This window comes from Eschrichtius robustus, chromosome 13, assembly GCF_028021215.1.
Source record: "Eschrichtius robustus isolate mEscRob2 chromosome 13, mEscRob2.pri, whole genome shotgun sequence".
NCBI lineage: Eukaryota > Metazoa > Chordata > Mammalia > Artiodactyla > Eschrichtiidae > Eschrichtius > Eschrichtius robustus.
The window spans coordinates 67213729-67227404 of record NC_090836.1 but is presented as its reverse complement, the minus strand read 5'-3'; the positions used below and the strand labels follow the sequence as shown (position 1 = coordinate 67227404).

The window sequence follows — 13676 nt, the reverse complement described above, 5'->3', positions numbered from 1 at the left end:
GAAAAGACTGAAGTAACAAAACCTTAAGCAAAAATACAGTATAAAATGCTATTTTCAATACCATTGAAACTGAATTCATCTAGAATCATGACTCTTAGTGTTCTTTTTTTTCTTTTCCTTTCCCTAAAGATAAGACAAAATCCATGGCTTCTGTAACTAATGCCAATACTTCTAGTACACAAGCAGCTCCTGTAGCTGTTACAACACCTACTGTGTCATCCGGTCAGGCAACACCTACATCACCTATTAAAAAGGTAAGCCAAAATTGTGTTTGTTAAAAATAAATGTATTCTGTGTTAAGTACCATTTGAGCTAAAGCATTAAGACAGTTCTAAGTTTATTTAAGGTTTTAGAATAAGAATATATTTTTCTTTATTTCCTCTGAATCTATTATATTCTTTTTTACAGGTACTTTTTGCAGTTGATATCACAGTTGATCATTAACAAAAATATCGGGTTGGCCAAAAAGTTTGTTCGGTTTTAAGTAAATTAAGAGACTTTTTCATTTTCACCAAGAACTTTATCGAGCAACATATTCATTAACCAAACGAACTTTTTGGCCAGCCCAATAAATAGGAGAAAGATAAAATTTTTCATATGAAAAACTACTGATCATGGTAGTTTTTTATTTCCACTGAACTTTTGAGAAGCATAGGGTTTGTATCCTTTATTTCTGTTGAGTAAAGGTGCATTTTGGTAATTTCACATGTGTATAAGTTAAACACGAAAAGTACTACCACAAGTTACTGAGAGAACTGGAATCTAGATTTTCTAATTCATTTACAAAGCACCGGCTATGTCAGAACAAACCAGAGGTCAACTGCTGACCCCACCTCTTGTTAGTTGCTGTGACCTTGAGCAAGTGACTATCTTCCTTATCTGTTCCCCCTAAAAAGGACAAAACAAAAATAATAACAAAGAGAAAATAAGTTAACATTGTTAAGCGGTAATTGAGAGAGCTTGGCTAGTGACTGAGTGCTCCCAAAATGTTGGTTTCATTTCTTCCTCTTCCTTATTCTGTTCTCCATTTATTCTTCATCCTTACTTTCTTGTTGATCTGTTAAAGACTTTTCTTCTCCCTGCTGTTTCAGAACCTATACTTCTTTTAACTGTAATTAAAGATTAAGGGTTTTCTGTGGGGTCTTGTTTTTTTTTTAACCTACTGGTCTCTTTTTAAAGGCTTCTCTCCACCAGCATTTACCTAACTTTTACGAGCAAACTCATTTCCCTCTCTGTGTAACACACACATGCATGCACGCACGCACACGCACACACGTAGACACTCACATTCACACGTGCTTTTTTTTTTTCTTCTGGAACCATTTAAGAATTGACCGCTCTCACTGTAAAACTTTATACCTAAGTACTTGAGTATATATCTCTTAAGTACAAAGGCATTATCCTTCATTCCCTCACTGAAATCATCATACTTAGAAAATTTAACATTGATATAATACCATTATTTATGTTCACTAATATACAGACCATACTCAAAATTTTCCCAGTTGTCCTCCTAGTAACATCTTTCTAGCTGTTTGATTTTTCAAATTAAGGGTCCATTCAGGGATTAGACATTGTGTTTAATTATTAAGTCTCTGCCTTTGGACTTCTTTTTTTGTTGCTTCTCTGACGTTATTTGGTTTGCATGGGTTTGAGGACTGATTTTAAATCCCCACAGTGCTTCTATCATATTGTCAGTTTTGCTAATCTCTGGATTTGGCTCCAAGTTGTCAAAATTTGAACCTTTTAAAATCATAAACTAGAGAATTCTTTAAAAATCCATACTGTTATTAATAATCCTCCTCTAAAACTCTTCCAAAGGAAAGCAGTAGTATGAATTCTTAGTGGTAGAAATGTATGAATTTCACTGGTATAGTTTGAATATCAGAAGACTCTGTGACTGAATTATCTTATTACCTTCTGTATTCTAGAACTGAGGGTTTCTTGAATTCAATTAGAACCCATCTTCAAATGGTCATAATTTCATATGCTTTAAAATGAAATTCTCCAGAAGCAGTCTGTCTGCAGTATTTTCAAGATAGTTATCATGCCATAACTGGTGTCACCATGAGCTGCTTTAACTAATAAAGCTTTATTAATTCTAGAACCCCTTTATACTTCTTCAGTGAATACTAAACTTTAGCTCTTTTGATTATCTGTTAGAACTGTAGATTTATCAAGTTCCCAAAAGCCCCATCCCCCCTGGAATAGCTGGCCAAGAAACCAGCTGTCAGTCTTTTGAGTATTTAACTAAGCAATCTCTTTCCTACTGTAGTCAAATAATTACAATAGGGTTCTTATGATCAATTATATTTTTCTCAAGCATAACCCTAGATTTATGGCAGTTTACTTCTCAGTTTATGCCAACTCCCCTCACTGAAAGCAAATACTTAATAGCTCTGTTAGATTAGTGGGCCAGTAATTTCTTTGCTATAAAAGTTCTTATTCAGAATTACTTCTGATTCTGTAATTAAATTGATCTAATGACAACTGTTTCTTTAATATGCATATTTAGAAACTCCATTTTATTCTCCATTTAAAGCATCATAACTTGCTTTAAAGATTACGTTGTTTCAGTCTTTGTTCTTAAAGTTTTATGGGCAAATTTTATTCAAAGTAATAAAGTCATGGTGGACAAAAAAATGAAGTATTTTTAGATTTTATCAGTATTCTATGACTTTTAAAGCCTGTTACCATGTTCAGTGATACTGTATTTAATTTAGCATTTTAGTGGGTTTTTTTCATTTGTTTCAAGATTTTCCTTGTAACTTAGAGACCTAACAGAAATTTCCTTGGGTGAATTCTTAATTTGTAAATGCATTGTAAAAGATTTTGTAATTAATTAGGAGTTCTGTCTATTTTTAAGTTGCCACTTACTACTCTGCTTCTATTATCTAGACAAGTTATCTTAAGTTCTCTAGCTTCCTCCACCAGTACATAAACTATGTATATAAATACATACACACACACACACACACACACACACGCACACACACACACACACACACACACACGAACATTCATGGCAAGGAATAGATCACGAAACTGGAAGCTCTGAAACAGTATTAAATATCACTTACATTCTGTAATAACTCATGATAAATACAGAGAAACATAGGTATATTCACTTTAAATGATCTTCTCTTAAGTTGTTAACTTGTCAGCTAAAATTATAGAACATTTCTGTAGCAGTGAGATCAGGCCTATGATTTATGGATATATTATCTATAAAACCATTAGTTTGATCTTATGATTTATTTTAACTAAAAATAGTAAGTTTATCGCATTATTTAACTTACAATAAGTTAAATAATATACATTTTATATTAAATTTTTATCTAACAATAAGTTTATTGTTAAAGTTTCAACTAACAATAAGTTTAACTAACAATATTTATATATAACTCTCTAGTCAAAATAAATATTGTTGGGATCGCTGAAAAAGATTACCTACTCTGCTGTATACGCATACATTCCAATAAGCATAAACTATATTTTCTTTGCTAGATGGTAAAAATTCAGAGTTTTCTTGGAATTACATGTTCTTGCTAATTGAACCTACATCATAATAAAATTTAGTAAAAGACTACTGTGTGCTGTGGGTCTATGAAGTATACCAATGAAAGTATATAATTGTAGAATGATGGTTTTTAAATGGAAGAAATCATTTTTGATTTGAGGTCATGGAGTTAGAACATTTGAGATAGATCTTGAAGAATGAGGTAGTATTTCAACTAACAGAGAGGAGAGTTTGTACAGTCTGTTGAAAAAGAGAGAAGAGAAACAGTGTGATCAAAAGTAGGGTTAATGTGTAGTGTTGCAGGAAAAATGAGTTGTCTAGTTTGATTGATTTATAGGATAAATATACGAAGTAAAGCAGGAAAAGTAGAGCCAAACTGGAATGTTTTCATTACTATGGTAACATTTTCATAATTTGATAGATAGTAGAGGATCATAGATGTTTGAACAAGGCCATGAGAGAATTTTAGAATGTTATTCTGACAGCAATGTACAGGTGTATTTGAAGGTGAGAGACTGACTGAGAGAAGGTTTATTAGAAAGTCACTGAAGTTGCCTAGCATGATAAGAATATAAACCAGAGAAGTGGCAGTGGACTTATAAAGGAGAGGAGGAGATTTAGAGACTTGGCACTTAATTTGTAGATGGAGGAAGATGACAGAGAAGAAGTCTTAACATGACTACGAAGTTTCAAATTTAGGGAGTTGGGACTTCCCCGGCGTCCAGTGGTTGGGACTTCCCCGGCGTCCAGTGGTTAAGACTTCGTGCTTTCAGCACAGGGGGCATAGGTTTGATCCCTGGTCAGGGAACTAAGATCCCATATCCCACATGCCACACAATGCGGCCAAAAAAAAAAAGAAATTTAGGGGATTGAAGAGATTTTTGGTGCCAGTAACAGAAATAGGGAACTGAGGAAGAGTTCGTTTGGAAATAAAGGTGTTTGACTTTAAACATGTTGAGTTTCAGGTTCTAATTTTAGTTACATATAGTCCATTCTACAGGTAAATAGAAATTCAGGACTAGGAATTTAGGAATCAGATTGAGCTGGAGAATAACAAATTTGAGAATAAGCTGAATACAATTAATATTTAGCCTGAGGATATAAGAAGACCCTACTCCCAACATTCAGAAGAAAGTGTAAAGAGAAGATAGGAGGTACAAGAACAGACTCTTGGAGTGCTTATGTTACAGGGCTATGACAAAGATAGTTGCTACCAACAACAACAAAAAGACCAGGAAAGGGGTAGTCAGAGAGTAGGAAAGTCAAAATAATGTCCTGGTTTTAAAAACCAAAAGAAGAATTTCAGGGACTAGGTATACTTGAGTTTTTCAGAGAGGTTTATTTATATACCAAAAATTGAAAGATGCTTTTAAACACATAAACCAGTATTTAAATCCATGTTAGGTGGAGAAGAGGTATATCAGTCATAACAGTGCAACAAAATTTCAAACTTGATAATGTTGCCTCATTTTTCTCAACTCTAAAATATTGGATAATAGTAAAATGCTATTTCATTGGGTGATTGTAGGATTAAATGAGATAACCCATATGAAGCCCTTAGTTTAGGGCCTCACACAGGTAAACATTTGTTAAATGTTAGCTTCTGTTATAACACTCAGCGAATATTATTTGCTATATGATGATTTTGTCATGGAGGAATAACATTTGTTTCCAGTTTGGGGTAAGTTCTGGGGTAGGGAGGGATTGGCAAACCATGGTCTGTGGGCCATAGGTGGCCCACTACCTGTTTTTTGTACAGCCTGCAAGTTAGAATGGTTTTAATACTTTTAAATGGTTGGCAGAGGCAGGGGAGGATGAAAAGAAAAAGAATATTTTGTGACACAAATTCAAATTTCATTGCCTCTAAATAAAGTTTTATGTAACACAGCCACGTTCATTCATTTGTGTACTACCTATGGCTGGGTTTATGCTACAGCAGCATAGATGAGTAGTTACAGCAGAGACTCTATAGTCTACAAAGCCTAAAGTTTACAATCTGGCCCTTTACAGAAAAAAAAGTTTGCCAACCTCTGTTCTGGAGTACCATGACTTTAAACTCTGAAATCAATAAGGAATCATCTCAGTGCCTATCATATTATGTAAAATGTTACAGAGCTTCCTGGACTTTCTCAGTCAGTGGAGACCTTAGTGTTTTACTAATTTTTTTTCACAGTGCCATTTGGCCAAAAAAAAAAATACCTCTTGGTTTCATTTATTAAGTAGTTAGGTACAAATAAGTTAATAATGGCAATTTGTGCAGTGTCCAACAGATGTCACTGTACTTCTCTCAAAACTTTAAAATATCCCACAGCACCCCTGTGATTTTGTTCTTGTGCCCTGGAATGCCTCAGTGTGCATTTTGGGAACTGAAAAATGCTTGTATATCTTGAGTCTCTTTGCAACCTTATTGTTAGGAATTAATTATTGGAAGTATTAGAGGTATCTTGTAGCAGTTTTGTCTAGGAATTAGCCCTCCAACATTATGGGTGCTTTAACAAGCTCTATTAAACTGCTGTTATGGCAAACCTTGGTAATAGGTGTGAAAGAAAGGTTGTTTTGGTTTGTTTTGTTTTTTTTTAATCTATATCCTATGCTTGTAGTAATTAGTTGCTATATTTACCATCTATATTTAACTGTGGTTGAATATTTAAACTCTGTAAGTGAAGTTAATGAGGTGAACTAGTTACAGGCAACAGATGTTTCATTTTTAGGGCAGTTGGAAAGCCCTGAAAATGAAATAAATATTTGTACAAAAACAGTTTTTAGTTGAAATGTTTAATGTTTGGTGGAAAAATCAAACAGTAAATTTAAGGCTATGATATTTAAAATATTAATGAATTAAATATTATAATTAGAAATATACTGATGATTACTTTTTTGTTGATGATGATGGATTTAAAATTTTTTAACCCAAGTACAAAATGAATAAAAACAAAATTCAAGGGCAGTAGTTTCTTCACTTCATACTATGATATTATCTGCTCTATGTGCCTTCAACTGCCTTAGAAGTTTCTGTATTAGATTCTTTCCGATTCTCTCATGCTAAAACTGGAACTTGTTCCCAGTGACTTTTAAAGATTGGATAATTACCCAGTTGTTGGGTTTTAATTTGTTATAAAATTCTTTTAAAAAGAGAAAAGTCTGTTTTGCTCATAACTTCCTTTCCTGTTTTCATACTTTCAATCTTTATCTCTTTACCTGTCTTATTTTAATTGGCTTTAGTATGATTTCATTGCTCCTATCATGCCTGTGGTGGAATCAGTAGATCCTGCATCATGGAGGCAGGGCTTGCGCAAAACTGGCATTGTTCTTGTGCCCAGTAAGGGTGAAAAATCTATGGTGAGGCATTTCGATGTGCAAGGATTTATATTAGGTTACAACATAACAAGTTTAATATGAATATTGGTTTCAAAGATGCATGGTTTTAAGTCAATATGGTGTGCTCATTTCTGTTCTCTGTATTTGCATCATAATTTTTCTGTGTGATACAAAGTGTGGAGTGTGTGTTCTTAAATCTAACATCTGGAAAGGTAGTATTTCCATCTTCAGTTTTAGATCTTTACATTTTTGACTAAGACATTAACCTGCTTAGTAAAAGTGTTTCTCCTGAAACTATTAACTATAATTTTAAACATATCTGTAAACGTCTCATTTTCAGTTTAAGGACTGATCAGTATTGTATAATTTTTCTCCTTTTCCTTAAAAATAAAATAAAAACAGTTTCCAACTTCAGCTACAAAAATTTCTCCCAAAGAAGAAGAGAGAAAAGATGAGTCTCCTGCATCTTGGAGGTTAGGACTTAGAAAGACTGGTAGTTATGGCGCACTTGCAGAAATCACAGCATCTAAAGAGGCTCAGAAAGAAAAAGACACTGCAGGTGTTATGCGTTCAGCTTCAAGTCCCAGACTTTCCTCCTCTTTGGATAATAAAGAAAAGGTAATCTGTTTCACAATTTGGTTTCTATAAAAACTATGATAATCTGTTTTCCAGGAATCAGATCCATTGGATTTTCTACTATGTATCATTAGATCTATGTATCAACTTAATTCACCTGACTTAATGAATTACATGATAATACAAATGTACCTACCTTAAGCAGATGTCTATATGGGATATAATTATTGGGAAGATCAGGTGTATTTGCCCAAAACATAAATTATGAGACTATACTCAATTAAAGGAATCCTTTATTCTGTTTGAGAATTTACAATAAAATGTATCAAGGAGCAAGCTAATTTTATTTATTAAGAAGGGTTTTGAAAGTTTAGGAACACATTTGTTCTAGAATGTGATTATACTCATAAGTTGCATTTATCCAATATCGCAGTTTCTTTACCTACTTTTTCATCTGATACATCACAGCTTTGTCCTAGTGAGCAAGTTTAATAATTATGTTTTGAAAGGCAGTATTAAATTGCATTAAATAGAATGCACCACAGTTCATTCAGTGCTATTTTGTATAATTGGATTATTTATTTTCTATTGCATTTTTAGTGCTTGGACATTTTTTTCCTTACAGTTTTCTTGCTCTATACAGGAGTGTTTACATGTATCAGGAATTCAGAAATGAATTTCTCATTAAGTAATTTTAATATTTTTTATTTTGTATAAATTTATTTTCCAGTTGTTTTCCAAGTACTTGATGCCAGTATAATGAGAATGTAACAGATGTCATTGTCACTACACTCTCAGCCAGATTTGGTTAAATATAATTTAAATAACTTTTTGTTTTGTATATTTTAATGTTATATTTTTAAAACATAGAATATCAAGGTAGTAAATAGCTTGTATGATGTAAATAATTGAGACTTATCAGTGAACCGTATTTGAGACCTTATTTCTCTGAAAGAAGTAAAGATATTTTATCTTACAATACTACATTACAGTAAATGTTACAGAAGTTTCAGAAAAAGTCATTAAAATGTGGAGGAATTTTTCTTATGTTATAAAAGAACTAATTCTAGATTAAAGAAGAGGGAAAAGAAAATTAATTTGAACAGGCTGTCTTTTAGTGTTTATAGTACTTGAATATTGATAGACATCAATTTTGGAGTTTAGCTCGGAATTATGGAAATATTATAAAATAAACTGTGATGGCTATGTAATTATACATTGTTGAATATTCTTTCCATAATACTTTTAGCAGCACCTATAATCATCACAGATTTACGTTCACTCTTTTTTCTCCCTGTTGTATAGGAGAAAGATAGTAAAGGAACTAGGCTTGCATATGTCGCACCTACAATACCAAGACGACTAGCCAGTACATCTGACATTGAAGAGAAAGAAAACAGGTGGATTCATTATGATTTGTTTTATTTTTTTTACTATAAAATCTTTACTATCTAGCATGAGAGTTAAAATATGAGCATTGTTGTAATTATGTGGGATATGGATTTCAGGAAGAGATGGAGGGTATTCCTAATAGGAAGAACACCAAGTACATGGACTTGAGGAGGTGCAGGCTTGGTATGTTCATGAAATAGCAAAAAAAAAATGAAGGCATTACGGTTGTAACAGAGTGAGGGGGCAGTGGTGGCAGATGAGGTCCCAGACTACTATATGTTTTCTAAATATTTGGAACATAATAGAAAAGGAGAAAGAAGAAGGGAGAAAAAGCCCTTACTTGATCACTGTCAGCATTTTAATTTGTTTCTTCCTACTTTTCAGCACGTATAGAGTATGAGAAGTTTTAATATAATTGTAATCATGTTATAATATTCAATTTTGTGTCTTGACTTTTTCTTTCACTTAAGATCTCATAATGTCTTAAATGTTAGTGTGTATTTTCAATAAGCATTGTTTTTCATTAGTACATAGTGTTCCATAGAGTAGATTTGCTGAGGTTAAAGTAACCATTTCCCCTCCCCAAACTATGGGCATTTAAATTGTCTAATATTTTGTCATCATAAATAAAACTTCTGCAAACATTTAAATTTCCCCCCTATAGTTAGGATTATACCTTTGGGATAGAATCTTAGAACTGGAATCTTAGTGAATTACTTTCACTTCTTAATAAATATTCCAGAGTGTTTTTCTAAGGGATTTTACTGGTTTCTGCTTCTACAGATGTTTATTAAAATACAGCTTCTTTAACCCTATTTTAAAATTATCTACCAGAATCTGAAGGATATTTTTTTCACAGAGATTCTTCAAGTTTGCGAACAAGTAGTTCATATACAAGAAGAAAATGGGAAGATGATCTCAAAAAGAATAGCTCAATTAATGAAGGATCAACTTATCATAAAAGGTAATAATATAATTCTTAAGTAACTTTTTTGTATTCTTTTATTAAAATATGAGGCAGTTTGGAGCTCTCAATTTAATATAACATTAAAAATGTGCCTTTATTAAATATATCTTTTGTTGTTTAAATAAAACTTCATTTAAAGACACAGAATATATATTTAAAGATGGGTGAAAATTTGCTCCTACTTACGCCTTCCTATTATATTATATATTTTTAAATTAAATTTGATATGCTATGAAGTATCTTTTAGATTATAACATATTAAAAAAGGAACTCTATATGTAATTATATATAAGTCAATTATATAATTGACTAGAGCAGTTGAAATAGATCAATTAATTGATATGTGGTGACCTGGAAAGTTTCTACTTGTGTTAGAACTCAGAGCAATGGAAATGCCTTGAATTGGAATGTTGGTAATATCATATTGGAGAGGGGGTGGAAAATCTATGCATTATTTTCTCTGCTAAAAGCAACCAAAAAAAGACTAAAAGATCAACAAGTATAATATAGGCATGGGTCACTCCTAGGGATGTGACCCATTGCTGAAACAATTTCTTAGAAAATGCTTAAGTCTTAACTTTCCCCGAGTAAAACCAAACCAAAGTGTTTTTCCAGACCCAACCTGGCATGACCATATGACCTGGAACAGTTCCAGATATGTAAACTATCAGATCATCTTTGAATCTTGTTGGTGGGTGGGGGAATGCAGTAAAATGATACACTACCAAATTAGGGAAATCATCTAGACTCTAGCAAGTTGTAGATGCAACTCTTGGTGCTGGAGCCGGTGGCGTATTTAGGAACACAGTCTTTTAGATTTTTTCCTAGCCTTGTGAATCTGTATAATGTATAGGCATTGACTATAGAATACACATACAAACACATTCTATATAGATATGACTCTTTCCTTTAGTTGCTCCTTTGGTAGAAGACAAGATGATTTGATCAGTTCTAGTGTTCCAAGCACCACATCAACACCAACAGTTACCTCTGCAGCTGGGCTTCAGAAAAGCCTGCTTTCCAGCACAAGCACTACTACAAAGATTACAACGGGTTCTTCCTCAGCAGGCACACAAAGCAGGTGAGTCACAGATACATTTTGTGTTCAGGCCTACTGTGTGCTTATGTATGTGCATGCATTTTTGTTTAGAAGATTGTGGGGCTCTGGATTTTTTCATTGACCTTGTTAAAATGATTTACAAACAAAAATTGATTCCAAAAAGAGGCAATTATGCACGTCTGGGGAAAAAAAATTAAGTTCCTGACTTATGAACTTTCCTTGCATTAAGCTGCTTAAAGTGTAAATTTCTCTTTGACAGCTCTGGGTGAACTTTTTGGTTCATAGATGAAAGATGTCTCACCTTATGTTTTAAAAAAATCCATCCCTGTAGTCACATGTTTTCAGCTGCTAGAAAGTGCTTTCCTTGTTTAGCTGTTTTCCTTTTCTCTTTTTTGTGTTGCTGCTTATGATGTTATAGTACCTCAAATCGTTTGTGGGCTGAGGATAGTACTGAAAAAGAAAAGGACAGTGTTCCTACGGCAGTGACCATTCCTGTTGCTCCAACTGTTGTAAATGCTGCAGCCTCTACCACAACCCTGACTACAACTACTGCTGGCACTGTCTCCTCCACTTCAGAGGTCAGGGAGAGACGCAGGTGTGTAAAGGTCCTAATAGGACTGCTGATATATCTTGCCCAATGATGAAAGTTGTTTGTTTTGTTTGGTTTTTTAATCTTGGGAAGTTGGTGACTATCTCTTCAGTAGGTTAATACATGAGATAACCTAGATCAGCTCAGAACTATGTAAATTGATATAATTAGCAATTATTAGCCTTTAGGCTTGGTAACCCACCTCTGACAGAATTAATGTTCTTGTTTAAAGGTGCTGAGCCAGATAGTTGTCTTCATACTTAGCCATCTTAGTTTTAATGGTTTCTTTAATTCAAAACGTTTTTGTGATGAAGATCTAAGCGCATACTCTAAACACATACTAAACAAATCATACTCATGGAAAACTAGATGTAACATGACAAAAACAGGTTTTTTATTCTTCTCATTGTTCCCCCCTTCCACCTCATTATTAAGAAATTTGATGCATGTTTAACGGTTTTTGTTGTTGTTATTTTTGAGAATTTCATTTTAAAATTCTTTTGGTGAAGAATGGCTTCTTATGCATATGTGTAAGCCAAATAATTTTAAGTATGTTAACTACATTCACTTAGTTTTAATTCTGGTACATAGAAGGCACTTGTTAATTAAATTTTTTAAAGGGTCTGTGAATTTGTTTTATGTGCTTACACATTTTTATGAGCATTGCTCACTTCTTCCTGTTGCAGCCAATTGGTATGGAATCATAGATGTGGAAAGGAATTTACCTATTATCTTTTATGATATCCTTTACAGAAGGAAACTGAGTCCCAGAGATATTAAGTGACTTTTCCACTTTTATGTGGTTAGTAAGTATGAGAGCTAAGGGTAGGCCCAGTATTACAGGAGAATCAGTCCAGGGTTCTGTCTGCTATATCATGCATAGTCCCTAGCTTTGAATTTGGTTTTCCCTCTTGAGAAAGAACATCTTAGGAAACTAAACGTAACCTCTTTAAATATTTTATTCTTGAAAAATTAGCTACATAACTGATATTTTCCTTAACTAAAATACCAACCAGATTAATTTGGTTTTATTTCTAGCACATAGTATTCATATACAGTCTTATACATCTTTTGTCTCTGGTGCCTAGCAAAGTGCACGGCCTGTTGTAAGTAGTAGCATCCTTATAGTAATATTTGTGTTGAATATATGAAAAGTAACAAAATGTTAAATGTTTTGAAAACTTTTCTAATTAAAAAAATGTTTTCCTGCCTATCATTACAGCTTTAGTTTCTGTCAATATATTTATGCTTCATTTCTATTTTTATGGTGAAATTTAATGATACTTCTCTAACAGCACTACAAGCAGTTAGCATTTTGTGATTTTTGAATACCAGTATAGGTCATATCATATTTTAATTATTCTTGCTTTGTTTTTCTCTTAGTCAGTTTTAGGTTTTTGAAGTGTTTTCTATGAGGCCACATAGCCTACAGAAATTAGAGGTTCATAGGCACTCATCATTCTCTTCTAGTGAAAATGAATTTGAGGGCTTTGCTTTTTTGGGAGGTGGGGAGCTGAAGGGGAAAAAGTTCAGGAGGTCTTGGTTTTCTACTCCGTGCTGTGCCTTAATCCTAAGGTAAGAGTTCTCTGTGGGTCAGAATTTATTCTTCTGTAAAATGAGGTATTTAATTTATATAGTTTTTAACTTCTAGAATCCTTTCTATCTCTAGCATTCCATACTTTAAAAAAATTTTTCCAATGACAAAGCCAATGAATGCCTCCCCCAAATCATCAGTTGTGTCAGAACAAGCAAATTATGATTCTTGACCTCAGATTTCTTTATTTTTTATATTGTTGGAAAGTATTGAGTTTCAGCTTTTTAGAATAAATCCTGGAAGACTTTAAAGATTGAGAATTAAATATTCTGTGATATTGTTAGGACAGAGCAGGTTCTCATATCATAAGAAATAAAATATGTCTATTGACATTTTTCCTGGTCTACATTACAGAAATTTTGTCTTAACTTGTTTCAGTGATGTGTGCAATAATATTAATGTTTGTGTTTTGTTTCATGTCAAATAATTGTTTGCAATTTTGGCCTCGTCTGTCTTTTTGTTGTTGTTGTTGTTGGCCGCGCTGCTTGGCTTGTGGGATCTTAGTTCCCCAACCAGGGATTGAACCAGGGCCTTCAGCAGTGAAGGCACGGATCCTAACCACTGGACTTCCAGGGAATTCCCCTGTTTGTCGTTTTAATTAAATTTCATTAATGGTTTCAAAATGTATATAGTTGAAAATTTGCCCCCAAATGTATGTAT

At 33.2% G+C, this 13676-nt stretch overlaps 1 protein-coding gene across 3 annotated transcripts in view; it reads left to right on the top strand.

The window, feature by feature from the left end:
• PPP1R12A (protein phosphatase 1 regulatory subunit 12A) overlaps nt 1–13676 on the top strand; it is a 154303-nt gene that overhangs the window by 105456 nt on the left and 35171 nt on the right. Inside the window, exons 9-14 of one of the 3 annotated variants that reach the window (XM_068560054.1) lie at nt 130–254; nt 7241–7456; nt 8720–8814; nt 9666–9770; nt 10687–10854; nt 11252–11428. In XM_068560054.1, the coding sequence (XP_068416155.1) occupies nt 130–254; nt 7241–7456; nt 8720–8814; nt 9666–9770; nt 10687–10854; nt 11252–11428 (886 nt within the window). The remainder of the gene's footprint in view (nt 1–129; nt 255–7240; nt 7457–8719; nt 8815–9665; nt 9771–10686; nt 10855–11251; nt 11429–13676) is intronic. The other 2 variants (XM_068560055.1, XM_068560056.1) reach the window with 2 other exon arrangements.